Source organism: Pterocles gutturalis, unplaced genomic scaffold (assembly GCF_000699245.1).
Source record: "Pterocles gutturalis isolate BGI_N339 unplaced genomic scaffold, ASM69924v1 scaffold10900, whole genome shotgun sequence".
In the NCBI taxonomy this organism is placed as follows: Eukaryota; Metazoa; Chordata; class Aves; order Pterocliformes; family Pteroclidae; genus Pterocles; species Pterocles gutturalis.
Genome location: NW_010140898.1, coordinates 25,720 through 49,620, shown reverse-complemented (window position 1 = coordinate 49,620; position 23,901 = coordinate 25,720). Strand labels below are relative to the sequence as shown.

The following is a 23,901-nucleotide window of genomic DNA, read 5'->3' as shown; positions in this document are numbered from 1 at the left end:
AAAGAGTATGTTTGAAATAGCTATTAAAATATTTAGAACTCTAACAACATAAGTTTACATAAATAATCCTAACACTTATGTTCACTCTCCCTTCATTTTTTTTATGGTCTCAGCAATTAGGCAAAACTAATCTATTGGAAACTTCTGTGTCAATTTATGGAAAATTGTCCATCATTACTGTTTACATTGAGTTCTCTGGGCTCAATCCATCACCTCTCACCTTTTACACACAGGATTCACTTTTGAAATGTTATTTTAAAAGCTTTTTTTAAAATACCTTTTTTTAAAAAATGTATATACATGAAAGTATGTATTTTTAAGAGATTTCAGGTTAAAAACTTGTCCTGATGAAACAAGATCTTTTTTTTTTCTGTCTGATCCTATATCAGTTCTGTTACCTCTGGGTTTGGATATTTGGCATTCAGATCTGCTATCAGCAATTTCACCATGACCAGGAACAGAGATTTACTGAACAAATCTTTCATCAGTACTTTCAGGCTCGTCTTTTTTTAATTATGTAGAAGCAGAAATCAGAAACTTAGAGACCTCTATTCATGTTACATACACATACATTTCATCCAGAGCACACTGCTGTAAACGGTTTTTTTCCCTTTCACTAGCTGTGATGACATGGAGCATGGTCTTTTCTCTTTTCTCTTTTCTAGATGGAATGGGCCGAGTCCTTGCTCAAGATGTATATGCAAAAGATAATCTACCACCATTTCCAGCATCAGTAAAAGACGGCTATGCTGTCAGAGGTAAACACTCACTTTGTAGACATGCAGTATAGTGTCTGTAAAACCACTTTATAGCATGTTAGTTCACCTATTTTTGATCCTGCAATGGTTATTTTGGTTGAGATTTGATTCAGATCATTGGAGAAGTCACAGTTACGTGGAATGCAGCTGTCTTGAAGGAAGACCAGAAAGTTGAATTCAGATCTTTTAAGTGGACACATGTACATGAGCAAACATACATCCATGTGTGCTTATAGACGTGCCCCTGTATTGCTGGTGAGTTTCTTGGAAACACACAAAATTCAGGATAGTAATAGAACATCTGTTTCTGAATGACAGATTCCTCTTCTGTTCCTCTGTTGTTGATTTAATGAGGAATTTCTTACATATCTGTTACTTTGTTGAACTGGTACAGATCCAGCTTCCTATTTGTGAATTATTTTATGATTGCATTAGAGAATTCTCAATAATACATATCAGAATATACTCTTATGGAGGCACCTCAAAATAAAAACTCATTTTTACTTTGGAAATATTGCAGTTGCTATATATAAATAAAGTTAGTAGTGTGACTTTACGGATCAAGCAGTGGGTGGTTTCCCAGGAGACCTGAATCCATCCTCTGCTTTGCCACTAGATGCTGCATTATTTTGAGCAAGTTGCTTCTCTGTGCATCATTTTTTCCTTTTATACAATAAGAATAATGATATTCAACTCAGATACCTATGGAGGAAATTAAAATATATGTGTTGTGGTTTGACCCGGCTAGCAACAATTCAATAACAAACAGCCGCTCACTCACTCTCCCCCTTCCCAGAGATGGTGGAGAGAATTAAAGGGGGAAAGGGAAAAGAGACTCATGGGTTGAGATAAGAACCATTTAATAAGTAAAGTACAATAAACTTGAAAATAATAATGATAAAAGTAATAATAATATACAAATGAGTGATACACAGTGCAACTGCTTACCACCTGATGACCAAGGCTCAGCCCATTGCCCGCTAATGATCCCGGACCAGAGATAGTCTTGAAACTGCAATCCCACAAAAGATAAGAGCCCCAGAGTCTTTGAGATGACCGAGAGAGAGAGAGAGAGAGAGAGACAACCCAGAGAGCGAGAGAGAATTTCTGGAGAGATCCTCATCTTTTTACTGGGTGTGACATGCATGATATGGAATATCTCGTCCAATTCGTGTCCCAGTACTAAACCTGAGGTTGAATCCTAAGCCAGCAGTTGTGGGCTATGCTCCCTCCCAGCTTCTCTTGCACCTGCAGACACACACCTTTGCACAGCAGAGAAGCTGGAAAGTCCTTGACTGTCCTGGCAGGAACTATAAACATCAGTATGTTATCACCCTTCTTCTCAGCACAAATCCAAACCTCTCACTAGCTACTACGAAGAAAGTTAACTCTGTCCCAGCCGAAACCAGGACAATGCGATTTACTGTTATACTACTACTGGTTTTGTTGTGGTAGGGGTTGAGTCTTTCTAACCCCATCTTGAAATTTAGTCACAATGGCCAACTTTCTTCTAGAGACATTAAAATATATGGTTTGTTACTGGCAGCTGAAACAATGGAAAACAACTGTCCATGAAATAGACCATCTACAAACCCAGGCAATGGATGTAGTCCAATAGCTTCGCCATGGATTTGATATAAAAGTGAAATTACATGTCTACAAGACAAGTTTGACTGCAGCTGTCCATCATCTATGTGCGCGGAGACAGGCAGACCATAAAGACCAGTGATAGCAGCAAGGGAGGGCTGATGTAGCCAGAGAAACACAAGTAATATAACACTGAGAAAAGCTGAGAGGGGGAGCTCCCAGTAGAACGCTGACTGACAAGGGCCTTGGGATCAAGCCAATGCTGTCTTGCAACTTGATTGCTCCAAGCTCGGTGAGCAGAATGATCATGAATGCCAACTTCAACAACTTCTGTCAGAACCAACACACAAGACCCTAATCTAGCTATTAGGGAATTCTTTCTCTTATTTTGCTGGATCATCCTAGTGCATTTTTTTCAGTGAAGGTCTGACAACTGTATTCAATAGTATTATATGCATTATTCAAAGATCAGTAGTTGAAGAGTCCTTTTCCGCTTTCTTATTTTAGAGTTTGTTCTAGAGCTCATTGATTAGACTGATAGGCTTTTAAAGTTAAGTTAATCATTAGTCTTCAAACATGACTAAGTACCACAGATCATCATCATCTGCAGAGGTGCAGCTGAAGTATGAGTACAAATGTGATAAATCTTTATACAGACTGAATGGGCATCCTTCCTGAAAGCAATTCTTTTCAATACGATAAGGTTATCTAGCTGTGTAGTCAGGACTTTTGAAATAAAACAGAAGGTATTAAGATAAAAGTTTATCTCCAGGAAGTCAAAGTTACAGATTTAAAATTCATAGAAAAACATATTTAAATATGATCATATGAACCCAGTTTGTCTGAACACTCTTGAATGCTGTGCTTGGACAGGCAGAGCTGCTTGTGCTCCATACGTGCTGTACACCATGGCAGAGCCTATGATACCACTAATGCAACTTGCCAAAAGACCTTTGAGGCAGGCAGAAGCTTAAACTTCTTTAGTAACGGTGCCTTTGTTGTCCCTGTAAAAGTACAGATTTGGCTAAATTAGAAGTCCTGGAGACTTTTAGTTCATTAAATCAATGATCTCTGACTTTTAATTTGCAGAATGGCTTCAGTGAAAGGTGTAAGGTAAATAGTTCAGTACTACCTCCTAGAAAAACAAAAAGGAACAGAACCCAGACTTCTAATGTGGCAGTCCAAGTTGCATTATCTTATACCTATTGCTCTTCAGAAAATGCCAAACCTGTATGGTCATGTACACAGTCTGTAACCACTGCACTTGTCCACATTTTCCTCCAAAGGCAGAGATAGAATCTAGAAATGTCAATATTCCGTTGTTGTCTAGAAAAAAGGTACATAATACGCTTTAAAAATATGTGATTCCCCTCTGTTAGTTTCACATAGAAAAAGATTTGCTCATGGTGGACATTTTTATAAAAATAATCTTATGAACACTCTTAAATATTTGTTATTAATATAAGTCCTTCTAATCTCCTTTTACTTGATCCTGTATTCCCCAGAGATTTTCAGTTAAAAGTACCATAGAACCTGTAATTTTCAAAATAATAAACACAACCTAGAAGGACCTAAAATGTAAAATGTTTGCACAACTTCTGTAACCTTTGTCATGCTGACACTGAAGAACTGAATCTTAGATGGTTCGTTATTTCTTAAGTACTCATTTCTGTACCTAATTTCTAATGCCATCATTTGTTTCGGGTCAGACTTTACCATTTGTCTTGTCCATCTTAACAGCTGCTGATGGCCCAGGAGATCGATTCATCATAGGGGAATCCCAGGCTGGTGAGCAGGTGAGCAAAATTTCTTTTTTTCTTTTTTTTAATGTATTTTTCTCTTGTAAGATACTGCTTTGTATTTTTAAAAGCCTTGCTAGTGCTCCAAAACTCAGTATTCTCAGAGGTGGCACGAAGTGGGGCATAGTTGTGCCTAGCCTCCTGCTGTGTGCCTTGAAATATGATTTCAGAAAGTGAGGTCGAACGGTTACATAAGGAACTAACGAGGATATCCCAAAATACTTCAGAGCATTGTGCTGACATGTCCAATAGGAGTGCACACAGTAATGTTCTGCCCTAGTACAACGTTAGAGGACACAAGGTTTCTAGTGGCATTGCAATTCATAAACAGAGAAATGCAAGATTTAACCCCTTCTTACTGACAGACTTTAAAAGGGCCGTCAGCCCAATAACTGTTTCCACAAGCTGCATGCATATTTCACGCTGATACCTGCAAAACAAAATGTAAGAATTTTATATGAAGCCTTTAAAGGTAGGTAATGATCAGAACATCCTAAGGAAACCTGGGAGCAGCCTAGTTTGCAGTATTGCTCCTTTTCTGTTTGTTAAATTAAAACAGTGTTTGCACACCTCGGAAGATACGTGGACTGAGTTTAAGAGCAGGTCAGGGCAGCACCCATTCATGACCTGCTGTGCTGTATAAATATTAATGAATGGACACTATTTGGAATTTGTTCTCACACTCAAGACTTCAATTATACCTGCTACCTTCTTTTCAGGAGAGCATCCGTTAATCCAAAATGTTTCTCCAGCTGTTTCAAGTCCCAGTTTTTAATTCTGTGTATTGTGTGTGAAATGATGCAGAAATGGAATAAGTAACAGGCGAAACAAAGGATTGATTGGTTTTAATGAGGATTGTACAGTGTGGCCATTTTGCTAAACAAAAAAGTCTCAAGTAAAATAGATGCATTCCAAAAGTTGCTTCAGGTTTCAGAAGTATTACCAGTTTCAGGATTGTTCTGTTTTTTTTTTTTTTTTAAAAAAAAAAGGAGTTGAACTGCCTCTAAATGTATAATAGGCATTTAATTTGGCTAATCATTATAGATACAGAGAACTGTGAAAATAGTTTTTGTTGTAGTTCTCATCCATCATCATGACTTATGCTTTGGTATAATAGACATCTTCTCAGTACTGATATTCACATGAACTTAGATTGATGAATCTGTTATACAAAATATGTAAATTTACTTTAAGTGCTAAAAAAATAAACTAATTAATTCAGCAGGTTTTTTGCTTGCCTTCGATTTTTAGCCCTTCTGTCTGCATTTTCAAGCATTAGTTTAGCATCTGAAAGACTGACAAATACTTCTACAACTCTCTTTGTGGTCACTATAAAACAGCAAGAACCAGCAGAGCAACCTGCTGAATTATCACTCCTATCATTAGTCACCTGTCATCAATATTCTAATTTTTATAGTTAAAAAATATCACAGCACAGTGGTGCTTAAAAACAGTACTGTTGAGGCTATGTGTAATGGGGAGGATTGCCCACAGGTCTAAAGGGTTTCAGTGTCCTAATCAGTTTTTTTTATGGGAGCTTGCTCCCCTCCTACAAAATTCAAGAGCTCACAGATGTCTCTCTACAGGGACAGTCTGTCCTCCCAGATTAATGAGAATAGGAAGCCTCTCTGGTGAGGAAAAAAAATTGGGTGGGAAGAGGCACGCAGCGAGAGAATAATTCTGAAAATACCAGTGGTGAGCTAGAAAAATGAGGCTGTTGACTTCTGAATAATTGGTTAAAGTTTTTTTCTTGAGCCAACACATCTTCAGGTTCATCTCATTCCCAAGAAATTATTTATAGCCTTGGAAGGCTCCTCAGTCTCATTTCACCCTTCAGTCACTCTCAGCAGCAACATTCTGCTTTTCATGTTACAGACCAATTAGCAGAATGATTCACAGCAGGGAGTTCAAAATAGGTTTAGATTTGGCTCCTCTGAAAAAAGTTATGTAAATGCTACACAGAGAGGAGGAAAATGGGACTGAGAGTTGTGGCGAGGCCAAGTAGCCAAGTTGGACATTTCTGTATCAATTTGTAAATTGTATATTATTTACCGATTTACACTTCTTGATGGTCATCTTTATGTTAACAACCATTTTTTATTTTTCTATTGAGGAAAACTTTCAGACACTATCCTGCTTTGGGGAGGTTAAGGCACATTTGAGAGTACTAGTCACGACTCATCCACATGGCCTCTGTGTGGAAAACTCAGCCATGGGGAGCAATGGTTTTCTTCCTATAGACTTACGTAGCTGGAGCTTAGCATTTCCTGGAAGACTTTCTAAAGACGTTTGTAAGAGGCACTGTGACTAACAGTTATAATTTAGGTTGGAAAACAGACATTTTCCACCATTACATTAACTCGAGCCTCTTTACAGAAAGGAGCATGGATCATTGTAAATCACGCAGGAGAGGTGTAATCGTGTGCAAGAGAAAATGTCCGAGATGGAGGCTGTGCTCAGTAGATTATTTCTGGGTTTTATTCAGTGACTAATAATAAATAGATTATCAGTGATGAAGGCAAAGGACAGAACCCAGTACTGCCCTATCCCAGGTAAGTGTGAGATTTCAAAGGCCTTTAAAAGAGCTTCTGTGAAGTTGTTATCACCTCCCAACCTCTTGTGCACCCCCAGCCCACTCACTGGTGGGGTGGTGTGAGAAACAGAAAAAACCTTGATTCTGTGTAAGCACTGATCTTCAATAACTAAAACATCCCTGTGTTATCAACACTGTTTTCAGCACAAATTGAAAACATAGCCTCATACTAGCTGCTATGAAGAAAATTAACTCTATCCCAGCCAAAACCAGCACATACGCTTTCTGAGAAGCAATCATTACTTTATCTTCATAGTCTCTAGCACAGAAGAACACAGCCCTAGAGATTCACACACAAATAAATGGTTGACTTTTGTTCATAAATTTAATCTGATCAAATTCTCAAAGGACAAAAAGGAAATTAAATATATGAGCAACACGACCAATTCTAAAAGCAATTGTTATTGTATCATAAATTTGCTTAAATGTTTTACATCATTACATCCCAAAGAATAAACTCATCCAGTAATAAGCTCCAAAAGCATGGATAGCTGCAGTGCATTTTATCATCATAGGCACTGATTTCTGGCAGTCGTAGACTTTTTGTTTTCTTTGTGGTTCTTGAGGCCCAAAAAATGCATTTTAAATGGGATGATTTTTTTTTATGCAATACATTTTTCTTCTGAAAATTGTCACTAAAGACATCAGTACTTTAATAGGTTCAAAACAATATTACCTATCTGTAATGTACCTGTAGACGATATCTACAACAATATGCAAAAGAGCTCCCATAATCCAAAGCATAAACTTTGCCTGTTGCAACATTTGTTTTCATAAAAATCAAAATAACACACTAGACAAGATTATTTTCACTTTTAAGCATCTTCAGTATAAATGGTGGCATCTCAGCTGTTCATCCACAGCTCCTTGTGTAGACTGTGCTGAGAAATAAAGACCATTTTTTTTAAAAAGTGTTACATTTATGTCATCTGGTTTAGATACCTATTTAGGATAACGTAAATCTGTCCTAATAACACACTAACCATGATATATGGCAAATGTGATCCTTTTTGTTAGCTTATTTTAGCATTTTAACACATAGAAATGGGTCAAGATTCAATCAACTCCAGGCTCAGTTGTTTCTTGGTCTATGTAGGTGACTGTGGCACTGGGGTAAACCAGATACAGACCATTTCCAGCCTCTTCCTAGGGCTTCTGTCCCAGTGAGCGACCTTTGAGATACACGCATTTCAAAGTAATACTGGCATTTCAGAGGTTATGACAGTGCTGAAGTGGAGTAGAAGGATGGGCAAGGCAAACACAGCTTTGTGCAGGTGAGATGTTGGCCACTGGTCTAGAATTTGCAGATAGATATCTAACAGCCTTCTGACAAAAGTCACGGAGTAGATGACTGCCAGGCGGGAGCAGGTGACTGTGCTTGGGCAGTGCTGCCTGCCGGTCTGTGGGTTGCTGTCAAATACCAGCTAATCACAGCCTGAGAAGTCCTGGCCGTCTTCCAGTGCTGCATATGGAATATAGAGTCAGTCTGCACATGAGTTACACGTGTGACACGTACAGAATATGTTGGTCTGATCACAGCTGTGTAGATCTGTATGTAGCACATGTTCACCAACAACAGTAATGCCTAAATAAGTTGGGCTTACTAAAGTGCTGCGGAGAGCAAGCACTCGTGTTCCAGCAATGAAATCTCAATCATCATACCAGCTTCTTTTAGTTTCTTTTTTTTTTTTTTAGAAAGTTTTTTCTTTTAGTTATTTCTTTCTTAAGTGGTTATCGTCAAATTACAACTTTACTCTGGATTTTGAAAAATGTGTATTAAAATGGGTTGCCTGGTGAAAAAATTTATTAAATCTATGTTATTTGTTTTATCATGTTGTTCTGATATTTTTCTATTCTTTGTATTGCTTCTGCTGAAACTTTGTAATGTACTGTGACTTTTCCATAATTGTAGAATATTACCAATTTCAGGCTTTGCTAAACGGACGCTCACAAACATAGATATTCTATGTGAACTGGTGTTGAGCTGTCTCTCAGTATGAGGAAATCTGCTTAAAAATGAAGCAGCTAGTCACATTACTTACGAGCTGCTGGTTTTCCAAACCAACGCAAAGACATTTCAGCCCTGGGGACCAGAGTACTCTGCAAAAATGTTTGTGTACAGAGAACTACTAGATTTTTGCTCATGTAAGTTTCTAGAAGGTCACAATCTAACTGTTATATTTCTGAGTCAGTTATTTTTCTGAGCCAACCAGGGCATCAGTATATTGCTTCTTCTGAAAGTTATTCTTGTGATAGAAATCAAAGGGGAAATATCTGAAGCCACCTAACATGGGACCTAAAAGCCAGATCTGAAGCAATGACCTCATGATCTTTAGATACATTGGAGTTTATACGCTAGCAGTACACGGTCATGCCACAAATAAGAATCTTAGTCTTTCAGATTACTTCCATAAAGTTCAAATGCTTTGAGATTATTCCTATCAAAAGTAAATTAATTTTTATTTGTTTATTTTTCAGCCAACTCAAACAGTGATGCCTGGCCAGGTAATGCGAGTTACAACCGGTGCTCCAATTCCATGTGGTGCTGATGCAGTTGTGCAAGTGGAAGATACAGAGCTCATCAGGGAATCAGATGATGTGAGTCACGAGTTAAAACTCATTTTTATTTTGTGTGCAGCAGAAAACGGTTCATGATACAAGCCTGTAAATATGAAAGATAGTCCTACAGAAAAGATCTTCTGTTATCTCAGAAGTCTGATGATTTTCACATCAGTTCCTAGTGGCAATTCTACTCACTTTTTCAGGCTGTGATAACAGTACCACAGACCTACATGTTCTGACATTGATTTTTCATTACAGTTGTTGAATGCTGACACCAAAGTATTTGGGAGCATGATTGAGTGAAAGGCAGATGCCTCCTGGAGATTCATAACTGCAGTCCAGTTTGAGTTGCTAGTGTATTCACATTTTAAAATACAGAGTAGTGGCAATCAATCAGACATTATATTTCCTTGTTTTCTGCTGAGTTCATTTGTAGAAGTAGAGCAGTCCTCTTCATATTTCAGAATCATCCTAAAACTCAGCAAGATGAGTACTTTAAAAGTTCTCCTAAACACACCAGATAAGAAGGGCAAAAGTTTTCTTAAAATACATAGCAATCCCAGAAAAATACACTGAAATACTAGAGTGCATCAGTACTGCTAATGTAATTAAAGCTGAATATGATTTTCTATGGGAAAGTGAACTGTTTTAAGTGCTGCAAAATCCATGGGATGACTTGGATTATTTTGAACTATCCTATGAAGATGGTTCTGTGTTATCAGAGTTGGGTTCGTTTCAGCAAAGGTGTATTTGGTGGATTTTGGAGAATATGTCTTGTGCACATACCTTACAATAAATGCATATGTTTAGAATAAGGAGTTTTATTATAAGGAGTTTTATTATGTAACAGGGGAAGTAAGTGCCCCCCAGATTTTTTTTAAACCGTAATTAAGTTTCTTCGCTAAACCTCTCTGCTCCCGTAAAATGAGAAAATTACCGAATTTAAGACCTCTGAAAACCAGAAAATGGATAAGGTGCCTATTCTGCCAAAACATCATCTTTAACTCCATTTAATTTGAACCGATTTTCCAGCCTACCTATAAATCACATTAGCACTCTACCTTACAGATGCTGCAAAATGCCACTGAAAAAATATGAGTACTGTAGTACTAATTCTGTATGCACAGTTGTCTTAACAAAGTAAAATGTATTTTTTGATGAAGCACAGGAGCTGTCTGTGGACAACTGTATCCCAGACAGTCCATCTTGGACTTCCTAAATATTGTTCTCTCTTCCTTTGTGTTCAGAGAATTCCTTCTGAATCATTATCTTCACTTACCCAGCTGTGATTTCAGGACACGATCGTCATGTTTGCCATCATCTGACAGATTTTAAGGCAAGAAGACACATCTCTTATTGACACAACTTCCAAGTTCAGTTTTGGGATTAAGTGTGTGCATGGTTCTCTGTTCAAATCAGCCTTCGCACCCCTGCTGCTGTTGTGACGAGCTGTTCCACTTTACCATAGCTCTGTGCTAGCATTGTGATTGGAACTGGGGTGTAAGCAGATGAATTCTAGTGTTCAAAGCTGACAAAGACAGGACAAACTGAAACATATTTTCATGATCCTTTCTCATGCTTTATTACTGTAAATGTGTAGATTTTTACATCTGATGAAGTCAGCAAGCTGTCTAGGCTGTTCTTCCTAACAGAGAATTTATTGGGTCAGTCCTGCTTTGAGGTTACAGATGTGAATGTATAGATTATATCTTCCTATAAAATACACCATTGCCTTCACTGCTTGTTAATCGTTCCATTAGCCTTACTGAGCAAGTTTGCTGTGGCCATTGCCCACCTCATCATTACAGGAGTACCACATTGCAGAGCAATGTACACGACAACCTGTTATTTTCTACTTCTTCTTTGGATGACTGTCTTCCTGGATTCCACTTTTTCTGTGCATTTTCTCCTCTGCATGTGAGAACAGATTATTTGGCTATGTGCTTAAACTCTGAATTTTTTAGCGAATGGTTAGCCACCTTCAGCTTCCTTTTCCTCCCTATAACTGTGAGGCAGAACTCTTCAATTTCTGCTTGTCCTTGAATATGTCACTCTGCTAATCCTGTACATAAATAATTAGTATAGGTTAATTAATATGTTATTTTTCTCTCCTTTTCAATGCCTGGGTGGCTACAGATTTCAAGAATATTTTTCTTTTTAATGTTAAGAACTCCTTCACTTTAAGTGAAGTGAAATCTCTAACATCTGAAATATGTTCTTCTGAAAAGACAGAGAGTACTTCTTTTAAAAGGAGCTCCTAGACCTCTAGTTGCGGTCACAGTACTTAAATATCATAGCAAGCATTCCCCAAATGACTGTAGAAGTGACAGGCCTGAAAGGAGCTACATCTGTCCAGCAAGAAGAAATTGTTATGGAGCTACATCTGTCCAGCAAGAAGAAATTGTTATCAGTTTGCCAGATGCACAGCCACTGAGACACTGATCCTTGCAAAAACATGTCTACACCCTTTTAATTTTGAGTTTTTATGTCACCTTGTAGGAAAAAGGAGGTCAAAGTTAGATCCTACATCAAGACCGAGCATCAGGATATCAGTATGGATGCTGGCTGTTAACAACCACCATCAGAGTAAAACACTCAGACATAGTTCAAAATATATTAATATATACAGGAAGAAGAATTCTACCTGCTACATACCAAATGGAAGACATTCTCAGCATAACACCATACTTCCCTGCAAGCCCTACCTCTAGCCACCTTGAATGGTCTTGTATTCCTAAAGTGTTCTGGGATATCCATCAGTTCCATAAATAACAGTCTCCACACATCACCATATTGTCCACAGTCACATTTTCCACAGTGCTTTTCAAGCATGGGATTACCAAATTCCTCAAAAGCCTTTTTTTTTTTCTTGTTTCCTGTAATCCAGGAGTCCTAAATAGGACCTTTTCTATTACTCACATGTATCATTGGCATTCAATTCCCAAGAAAATTCCTAGCTATCTTTAAATATCATAAAAGATATGGAAAATTCAAATCTTCCTGAGCAGCCAACCATCCCCAGAGTGTCATAAAAATAAAATTATTCTTAGCATAAATGTTGCCCTAGATTTTCATCACAAGCCTAAAGTGCCTTTTACAGCTTCAGATGGGGATAAGGGAGATAAAAGGACATCGTGGGCACCAGCACAGACATTTTGGGCACTAGGAGCCAAAAACAGTCTCTTCTCTTATACAAGAGGAGCAGGTATAAAAGAAACAGAATTTCCCTTAACACAATATTTCGAAAATACTATAATAAAGTAAGAAATCAGTTTTTTCAGGCTTGATAATTTTGTTTGTCATTTCCTGGTTTTCAGGGGTTTAAATTTATCCATTTTCACAGTAGGTAAACAGAATCACAATCTGCAACAATATGTTAATTAACTCTACCTTTGGGGCCTTTAGTTTAAAGCACTTAGTTTGAGTTCAGCAAATCCAGTCCATATCGCGTTTAAGAAAAGAGACAAGTCCCAGTGTCCTGTACAACACTATTGTTCCAGTAAAAATTCCAAATCACAATGGCGTGCCTTGTATGTCTTGTAATATTAGTGTGTGATTTATACCTTTGGGGTACTTAAAGTATGAAGTACTACATGATAATGCAGTAATGTAAAAACAAAATCTGTTCCAGTAGATTTAGTGCTACTGACAGGCTGGAACTACCTCAAAGCTGAGTGTATATATCATGAACCCACTTGCAGGGCTTATATACTAAATGTTAACAATACAGGTCATGTGCCACTTATTGGCACTGAATGAATCACCAAACCATTGAAATTCTGAAGAGGTAAACACAAATATTGAAGTAGGCATCAGACTTTTAGGGCCCCCGGTCTCTTGTTCACGTTATATGAATATGATGAGTAAGCCTCTTCCTGATTTGCACAAAGCTCTCAAGTAGGAGTTTCCACTACAGGAACCTACATGAAAATCCTGAAACAGAGCATATAGCTTCTTCCCACCTTTCTGCAGATGTGGTGGCATATTGTCTGTCAGATCAATGCTCTTTTTGAAATGCCATCTTTGAAATTCTTTGAGCAGATCAAGTTGGCTGAGGGGAGGAGGAAGAATCCACTCACTATACCACATCAACAGACAAGCATGGAACATGATACAGGAAAGATATATAAATACAAGGATTGTGACCCAGCAATGTGTGCTTGCAGCCCAGAAAGCCAACCATGTCCTGGGCTGTATCAAAAGAAGTGTGACCAGCAGGTTGAGGGAGGTGATTCTCCCCCTCTACTCTGCTCTTGTAAGACCCCACCTGGAGTACTGCATCCAGCTCTGGAGTCCTCAGCACAGGAAAGACATGGACCTGTTGGAGCAGGTCCAGAGGAGGCCACAAAGAGGGCTGAAGCACCTCCCCTATGAGGACAGGGTGAGAGAGTTGGCCTTGTTTAGCCTGGAGAAGAGAAGGCTCCGGGGAGACCTTATAGCAGCCTTCCAGTGCTTAAAGGGGGCTACAGGAGAGATGGGGAGGCACTCTTTATCAGGGGGTGTAGTGACAGGATGAGGGGTAATGGTTTTAAGGTGAGAAAGGACAGATTTAGGTCAGATATTAGGAAGAAATTTTTTACTGTGAGGATGGTGAGGCACTGGCCCAGGTTGCCCAGAGAAGCTGTGGATGTCCCATCCCTGGAGGTGTTCAAGGACAGGCTGGATGAGGCTTTGAGCAACCTGGGCTAGTGGGAGGTGTCCCTGCCCATGGCAGGGGGTTGGAACTTGATGATCTTTAAGGTCCCTTCCAACCCAAACCATTCTATGATTCTATGATTTAAAAAAAGGTGGGTAAAACTATGTATTCAGTGCTGGACCTTCCCTGGTGAGCACATCAAAGAGAGAATTTCTTATAAAGCTGTTCAGTTTCAGCACACATTATGTTAGTCTTGACACACAGATCAGGAGAACAATGATGATGCTTAAACTATACAGTCTCAGTGTAATGAATACTGTAAGCTGTGTAGATGTCAGAGAAATTAAAACTGATAAATCTTTCTTGAATTGCTCAGCAACTATATTTGATCTCCTTGTTTTTGTAGGGTACTGAAGAACTAGAGGTTCGAATCCTGGTGCAGGCTCGACCAGGCCAAGATATCAGGTCTGTAAACAGCCTACTTTATAAGCAGTAAAATATCTCTGTAAGGAGATAGAAGGGACGGTGATATTTATAGTCATTGTTTGACCATAAGTAGTACTGACATTTTGACAACTGGACTACTGAACATCCCTGGACACTCCTTACCCAGAGAAGGACCAATCAAAAAAAGATACTTTCAAACTCATTCCATTTTTCTTTCATTTTTTTCTGTACTATGATTTTCAGACCTATAGGACATGACATTAAAAGAGGTGAATGTGTGCTGGCTAAAGGAACCCACATGGGTCCATCTGAGATTGGCCTCTTAGCAACTGTTGGAGTAACCGAAGTAGAAGTTAACAAGTTTCCAGTGGTTGCAGTCATGTCAACAGGGAATGAGGTAAGAAAAGTATATTTAGAATCAACGGCTGAATTCTGTACCTTCTCCAGGACAGTATAGTGTTTTGAACAGTGACTTCTGCCCTGTGCCCAAGTAGCTCACTTTTTGAGCGGCAACTCATGCTGACATGAGGTGTTTTTTTGTGTGATCAACACATAGTAAGCTGCTTGTGTTTTCTCCCTCAGGGGCTCTCTCGTAAGTCTCTCAAATTGTCTTTGCCAAAATTTTGGTAATATATCCAACAATGTGCCAGCTGCTTTCCTCCTGCCAGCAAGGGAGGACCTGTGGAGTAGTCAGGGTTATAATTCATACTTGCCAATCATGACCGGAAGAGTGATTTGTTCTGAGCAGCACTCCTTGGTAGCTATAGTGCAAATGGCAGGTGACCTGTCTTTGAAAACTAATAGTACTACCAAATGCCTTACTATAGTATCATGCCTTAATATTTTTTTTATCTGTTACACATGTGGAAATCCAGACAATTTCTTGATGGTAGAACTCCAGACCAGCTTCATAATTGCTTTGTCTTAACTACATCAGAAAAAGCAGGTTTAAGAATAATTTAATTTACTAATTTTACGTATGTTGTGGGTTGACCCTGGCCAACTAAGCACATGCATAGCTGTTCCCTCATTCCCTCCTGCAGCAGTCCACACACAAACATACAGCTTCAATATGCTGAATTTTGAAAACTTCTAATATGTTGAATTATGTCATCTGTCCATGTCCTTAAAACTTCCACAACCCCAGTGAAGGCTACTCTGTGACTACGGGGTACTGTAGGTACTGAGGCCAGCCTTGCTGGGACAGAATCTTGCCAGATTTCATAACATAGTCAGGATCTGTCATGAAGGAAACATAACACTAACAGAAAAACAAATCTAAAGAGCTACAAGGATTACAGATGATGATTTTCTGAATAGTGTCTTCTGTATGACTGAATGTTCTTGCATGTTACTGAAGTGACCTTTACCAATACGGGCACTCTCTTTTGTGTCGTGTTAAAAAAGATCCTGCACAGTGAGTTTCTTAATCGTCCTATGGAAATCTTCAGAGAAATAGAGCTGCCAGCCAAAGCATCAAAATTTAGCCATGCTTCACTTTAGGTTATTCTTACCTTGCTACCTAACACTATTACTGTAATTTTGACAGATCCATTCTTATTATTATTTACCTCCTGACAATATTGCGTTGTCCTTCTGTGTCCTACAAAAGAATTCCTAATATATGTAAAATATGTTTACATATGTATGTCTTGTAGTTTGACTTCCAAAATATGTAACACAAGTAAGGCAATTGGTATGATACTATCTTGAGAGAAAGCTTTTCATCCAAAACAGTAATTTGTATAAGAATCAAGATTTAAGCTTCTGTCTATTATTCCAGTACAGATTGTTGTTTTTAAAAAACATCTTTATTGGTCAGTAGACCATGAACTTCAAAATTTCTTTTAATACCTTTAAATCTGGTTAGCAATGAGGTTCCTTTAAAACCATTTAAATAGAAGCAATAACTTGGAAACTTAAAGTTTGTGTTTTAGTTTCTAATGTTTGAGGTTAGAAAGCCAGGTACTCATAAGGAGAAAGAAGATGTTGCAGACATCAACCGATAGAAACAAACTAAGCAACATGGAGGGTTGGGCTAAACAAGCACATTACATATCTTAGTAATTTAAATTCACTAAATTACTTTACACATGCATTTTATGATAGGTGTCTAAGAATATCCTGTCCAATCTCAGGAAGACATTTCTCGCTTGTGTAAAGGCACAATATTCCAAGGAGACTGACTGAAAGTGTTTCTGGTTTTATAGCTACTGAATCCTGAAGATGACCTCTTGCCAGGAAAGATTCGGGACAGTAACCGTTCAACTCTCCTAGCTACAATCCAAGAACATGGCTATCCAACAATCAACTTGGGAATTGTGGGAGATAAGTAAGTACCACATGTTAGTAAAGACGTCACTTCATAGTCATGCGGTGCACTTTATGGCATCCATGGAAAAAAGAAATACCAGAGAAAATGTCGCTCATTGCAAGTGTCATAGTGGTGTGACAGGGCACACCTTGGAGAGATATCGTACCCTTTTCATTAGAAAAATAAATAAGTCTATTCTAATTTTAAGAGGAATCATTTGATAAAATTTTTATTGAATGGTGTTTATCTTGTTTTGCCTTCTTTTTGTTGAACCATATTACTGCTGCAAATTGAATTTGTTGCTGCAGTACCATCACAAGCACCATATTTAATACATGTAAGAGGAGACAATTCTACAGTAACTTTACTTTTTTCTGATCCAATAAAGGGAGAAGGAAAAATTATCTCAGAGTTTATTTTCCGTGACAAAATTAATTTAGATTATAAAATTTTGTCAGATTCTGAGTAACTGTCTTTTGGGGAAGGCCCCACTGCTAGATGTTGCTCAACATTTCTACAAATATGTCAAAGAATTTGAAAGAAGCATTTTTTTTGCCTTTACTGATCTCTCTACTTTGATTGCCACAGAGTAGTACCCTGTGATAAGTCTTTCCATTCATCTGACAGTGATTGCTCCTTGTTTCCCAGTAGTAGTGAAGTCACATCTCCTGTTGAGAGCTCTAGGATAAGTGGTTGAAGTGTTCAGTCTTTTGTCCTTTGCAAGACAGTGCAATTCCTGTCATCCAAGGCTTTCTGTTTCTCAGCATAACTTATTTCCTCAGCTCACTGAACCCAAAGGCTTGTTTCTCATTTTGGGTATCAAACTAACTGACAGACTTGGTTTGATAGGGAGTTGTTCAAGTTCACCTCCACCTGTTCCTTGTGGGTAGGTAAAAGTGAGGCCAGATCAGAAAGAAAATAAACGGAAATAGTGAATTTCAGCACCCACATTTCACGTTCACTGATGGCAAAATTCCCAAGCAGGGAGACAAGGTTACTGCTAGGGAATAGCTCATTTCAAAACTAGTCTTCCCTAGTGCATGATTCAACACAAAACATCACTAGCTTGACAGAAAGTATGTGAATGGGGCAACCTCTGTGTGGTTTTACAGTATGTGAACCAACCTGAATGGTGGCTCCAGGAAATGCAGTTGTATTTGAAGTATTCACACAGGAAATGTGACACACAGCAACTGCAGCAGTTGTTGTGATCTTAGGAAAGCAAATCCTGGATACTCTCACTGCATGGCCTGGCAAAACTCCATTGCTGTTTAAACTTTCAGTTTCATGCCGGTGGAGTCATTTCTGCAGAGGTAGTCAGTTCAGCTCATAGAATAGAAATAATGAGTCTCCAGTTGTGGAGTAGTTTTGTACTTTGCAGTAATTTTTTAAAGAATAATTTGGTACTGTTGACTTAGCTAGTAATCCTTCCCACCTGATACCAGGTTCTGTCTTACCAAGTCTTGTGCTATTCTTCTCACACTCACTTGCCCAATCCATTTATTTACAACAAAATGCATCTGCTGTTCTGTTTCAGTCAAAGGGAAAATCTTAATATGTAAATTAGTTAGATAATAAGTATGGAATTATTTCATTATGTAATAAAGCTACTAAGAGAATGTTGCTCATATGGATGTTTCAGTAGATATGTTTTGGACTAATGTGACTGATTTGATGGGGTACCATGGCAAGAGTCTGACCAGAGAGATCTTATGAAGGGTACCATTTTGACATTTAGTTAGCATGTTTATAGAAAAGATGAACAATTCTTCAGTGTTTGTTATATGGTTTACTGGAGTTAAACCATAGATTACATATGTTCATGTGTGTTCCTGTATATGTGCCATTTATTTTGTATGTATAATATGTATCTAGACATTGAAAAAGAGAAAGGTTTTATATGCCTGCAATACCTGCAGATGGAGTAAAAAATACTGGCAAACAATACTTTCCAGTAGGGAAAATTAAAAACTTATATTTTTTTCTTTGAGAGTATCACTGTAATGTATTTCATCCTTCCCATATTTCACATTTTGGGTTTATATTCTTTTTTTTTTTCTCTTTCGTCTTATTTATACATTTTACATTGAGTAAATTTTGGTGCATTTTACTGGGAGCGTCACTTGCTGTATAACATAAGTGTTGACAGGAGTTTGCGAGAGATGATAGCGAGCAGAGCTGAGTATTATTATCGCTGTGATGGGTCAAGATTTTTAAAAAGCATGGAAATTCTGTTAGTCATATATACAGAACTAGTATTCAAGCATGAAAATTGGCTTAGAGTGGTGTTTGCAAAGACAAACTTAGAGGTGAGTGTTCCTATATTTCATTTCAGCATGTGAATCACACAGAGATGTAAGCAAATAGCTTGTCCGGCTGCTACAAAGCCCAGGACTGTGATACACGTAAACACGTTCCAACAAAGAATGAAAGGATGGGGGAGCACATGGGATGTCTGTGGGTGGCTGCAGAGTAGTTAGGAGCACTTTAAAAATGCCTTTGCATATTAATCACATGTGAAATTACATTTTGAACCATCCATTCAAGTCTCACTTAGACTATATTTGTATTTTCATTTGAAACCAACTTTTTTTTTTTTTTGGAGCATTTTAACAATTTCTGAGATTGTCATTGCTTTTTCCCTTCTCATAAATTATACATAGGACTAAGTATTCAAAATCAAAAACAGCAAATCCAAAACACAGATAAAATCTACACTTAAAATCCTAGAAGCAAGCAATAGGAGAAAAGAACAAACCCAGAAAATGTGAAATATCTATAGTTATGGCTGGCTAGAAGCCAAGGTTTTCTCTATTTGTACTCTTAGCATGTAAAAAACAAGCTTTAAAAAGCATACATCTCTGGCTAGAAATTGAAGATATTCCATTTCCAGAACTACTCCAAATATGAGAAACAAATGCAAAAACAAAAAAAACGAAGAACCCTTCTGATGTCATTCTTACTTTTACGTTTTATGTCTTTGTTTGAATCACAGAATCACTTGCTAAAAAATTGCAAAAGTAACTTGCCAGTTAAAACTGGTATTCCAATGTACTTTTGAGTGTTGTCTCATATAACAAGCCCAAATTAAAAAGGCTTCTAATACCATTTGCTTTGCTTTTAGTCTATGAAACTATTTGGTTCTTTGGAAACCGTTGATAAAAACAAAAGTTACATCTCTGATCTGATCTGTAGAACTCCGTTAACTTAATTATCAGGGTGTTTTTGTGTCTGACAATTTAATTTGTATTGTTCTTTGTATCCACTGTTTTATTTAAAGCTGTAAAGTTTAGCCCCAGCAAAATCTGCTATAGCATGGTCCTCTGTTTTAGGAAGCCATCTTCCATTTTAAGTTTTCCTTCTATGAGAGACTCTCTTACTAAATTTGCTAAATAATTTTAATCAGGTATGTAATTAATTAAATTCCTCTGTCTCTACCTTTGTTTATATGAGTGTATTTTCCTCTTCTCTGCATTCTTTTCCCTATTTTCTTATTCCCTTATCATACTTCACAGAGACATGCATAACATTAGCTGCTTACAGCTGCATTTTCATTTGTGAGCCTGTGATTTCACAAGGGAGAAAGAAAGAATCTCTCTCTCCTTAGGAGAAAAATTAAGGAAATTCACATTATCTGCTCAGTTGCTTAAAAAATTTATCAGAATAGTTATAATATCAGCAGCACATGAGAGCTTTTCTACATTAGAAGTGATTAGTTTCTCATTTATGTACCTCTCTTTTATGACTTATTGACGTAACTTCTGGGTGACAGGTAAACCCCTTAAAAATCACCTTTACTATTGTGACAGCATTACTGTATGGTATCCCTAAAATAAAGGCTGTGAAAGTGTCCCTTCATATTTGGAAGGGATACTAAGATCTCATTCAAGGATTTAGTCTGCCTGAATTTTGTTTGCTATCCAAAAAGAGGTTTAAATCTTTTGTACTTGTGTGGGTTGCATGTAATTACCAGTATTATAATTCAGATGGAACATCTGGAGTGGAGGGAGAAGAGTGGGGAAACTGCTCTCACTCTAAAATTTCTCATGCAATATCAGCTTGACATATATCATCATATGAGTTAGAATATGAGTTATAGGCAGAATTCAGCCACAGAATCCTAGCCTCTCCCTGCAACAGTTTAATGTCCAGCTTGGGTACAATCCAGTATACTGTGAACAGAATTATTATTAGTAGTAGAATCATTTAACAAATGACAGCGAGAAAAGGCTTGTTAGGGAAAAGGCCTTAAATCAAATGTCACAGTATTAGTTTTTGCTAAAGTGACTTCAGTTCTACATCTGCTTAAAGAATGATGGTGGTATAAAGTGTGATCATAACCTAATGAACTCAGGGACGCTGGGTAATGGCTTGAAGGTGATTCAGATATGGAGGTCCTCTCTTCTGTTGTGCTCTGTCAAGAAGAATATTCTCCTTTTAAAGCAGAAATGTTTAATACCTGTCACAACTCTTGATAATCATTAGGGCAAACTTCAGATAAGTTGTCATATGTGACAAGTCATCTCATCTAATGGACGTATTCAGAAAACACAAAGAAACATTTGAGCCAAAACAGAGGTGAAAAAAAGAACTTAAGTAACGGGGCACTGCAAGTCCCAGGGGATCTGCTTTACCAGTAGGAAACTACATGGTGTGACAGGTAGTAAAAGTTCATGCAGTCAAGGTGACAGGTGCAAAGCTAATGCACAGCAGTGTGTCATTCTCATAGTTGTCCTCAACACACACATGGACTTCTTCCTGTGTTAGCATTTATAAAATCACAACCTAGTAGTAGGGCATGACACTAAACAGCAAATATTAAAGAGGACAGAATACTGTGAAAATCCGCATACATTTGAAAACCACGGGAATCTGTAACTGTATTTGTTGGAGGGAAATAAAAAATACTGTAGTCTATTTTGAGTCATATATTAACATTTAAAAAAATATTTGGAGACATCAGTTCTGTTTGCAAGAGAACTTCAGCCTCTAGGAGCCAAAATATTATTCACTTGAATGACTTTCATCCTCCTTAATATCTAGACCATATATAGGAATTTGGTTTCCCAAGTCACTAAGAAATTTTTGAGGATTGAAATTTTACAATTTACACTCTAGAAGAAAATAATTAAAACTAATAAAGGCAGTAGATACAGAAAGAGCAAAGAAGTGGTGAATGTTGAGGATGGGTCACTGTGTCAGTGATATTAATTACTTAGAAAACTGGTTATTAATATATTATTAATACAGCCAAGTATGAAATGATATATATAGGACTAAAGAATGTAAGTAAAATTTACAGTATGGAGGATTATATTGTGAGAGGTAAAGGTTTAAGGAGAAGATCCGAGAACTGATGTGAGGTATCTGCTAAATACACTTCTAGCATATGTATAAAGAGTTAAGGCTTCTGTAGAATTAGAAGGGGTTTTTTGACCTTACATTTGTATTCCTAGGACAAGAAGACAAAGGTATATTGTATGGATTTCAGAGGAGAACCATTAAAATTTTTAAGGGATTGAAAGACCGTATACTCCAACGGTATCAGAACTCAGGCTGTTTAGTTAAACAAAGATATTCTTACAAGGTGACTCATTTACATTTCAATAATACTGAGCCACATGGAGAGTAAACTTTGAACAAAGTTTCTCTTTCAGCAGCAATGACTAGATATTAGACTAATTCAGACTGTAAATAGAGCATAATTTTAACAGTGAAAGTAATTAGTTATTAGGAAACCATATCAAATGCTTTGACAGATACTCATTTCAAAGCAAGATTAGATATTTATTTGAATGTGATCTACAGTTCAAACAGAAGCAAGTTCAGAGAGGTTCCCAGACTATGTTAAGTATCAAATCAGACAAAATTATCAAAATTATTTCTCCTGGTCACAAATAATCTTTTAACTCTTACTTCAGAGGATTAAATTAGTTTTCATGTTACAATAGACAACAGGTAGTAGAAGCACAAACTCAGAAAACCAGTATCAGCAGAAACAACACAGCAGCAGTGATCTAGAAAGACAGAATGCCAGTCAGAGCTTTGCCTATTTTAATATGTGATGCTGAAATGAACTTGAAACTTTCTGGAAATTTCAGAAAGATTATTTTGATTTCCTTACCTCTGTGTAATTCATTGTTTCATTTAGAAACTTCTGTAGTTTCAGTGTGCCTTCTTGGAGAAGAACATTGTGAGAGTACTCTTAGAGTTTAGTGTCTTTCTGAAAAAATTTCTCACTTTTTGAGACTGCTGTCTGCCTGTAATGTTGATGAGTAAACCAGAAGCTGGGATCACTTATGAATTCTGAAAGTCTTTTGTATGTCACTTCCTGACACAGTGACCCTATTCAGAGAAACAAAGACTGATTTAGTTCTCTGATAATGGATCGACAAAGAAATGAGGGACCGAAGCCATTTTAGGAAATGGCTGTCTTGGGAAAACTGTCAGAAAGAAATGGACATCTAAACTTCTAACCTGAATAGTTTTAATGTTTTTCCATTACTTCAAAACAACATTAGCACACATCTGATCTGACAGATCCTTTCTGTGAAGACCTACGAGGAGAAACTAGGCATGGATTTACAAGGTGATAAAGAGGATTTTAGATTTCATTTGAGTAGTGTCCATGTGCATGCGTAACCATATAGCATAGTGCAGGCATACTAGTCGAGTCTTCTCATCACGTTCGTCAGTCAGACAGGATCTGTATGTGCCCAGAAGTGATCTTTGAAATGACAGACTGCAGCTGCTATGTGCAGGATCAGCTGAGCCTGGGGTGGGAAGTTGATTTTGTTATTGTTAACCATCCAGCCAGCTGAAAAGAAGAAAAGGCTCAAGAGCTGCACAATGACTATTCATGACCTGGTCCATTTCAATCTTAAACATCTTATTTTAGTTTTTTTAGAAGATATATTTGTAAGTCTTCATGTCAAATTAAGATTTTTTACATTTTACATTTGTTTAAGAGTATAAAAACATAGATTTCAGCTTACTTCATATTTCTGTTACAAAGGACACTATCTAAAAATTATTTCTTCCCAGTGAAACGGATTTGGAAGAAGTATATGTAAAAGGAAATGCTGTTTTCATAAAATAGGAATTCATAGCAAAACATTGTTTTAAATAAGGTCCTAATAGCAGTAACTTCCTCACTTTTGGACATTTTTTCTAATCCTGCCTCTTGGAGCAAGGTAGCTGGATAT

The 23,901-nt window shown here is 37.5% G+C and overlaps 1 protein-coding gene across 1 annotated transcript in view; it reads left to right on the top strand.

Moving 5' to 3' along the window:
* Positions 1-23,901, top strand: part of GPHN (gephyrin) — a gene marked incomplete at its 5' end in the record, with an annotated part of 118,185 nt that overhangs the window by 73,564 nt on the left and 20,720 nt on the right. The window contains 6 exons of the mRNA XM_010083843.1: positions 666-758; positions 4,086-4,141; positions 9,216-9,335; positions 14,342-14,400; positions 14,626-14,779; positions 16,593-16,714. Coding sequence (XP_010082145.1) covers positions 666-758; positions 4,086-4,141; positions 9,216-9,335; positions 14,342-14,400; positions 14,626-14,779; positions 16,593-16,714 — 604 coding nt within the window. The remainder of the gene's footprint in view (positions 1-665; positions 759-4,085; positions 4,142-9,215; positions 9,336-14,341; positions 14,401-14,625; positions 14,780-16,592; positions 16,715-23,901) is intronic.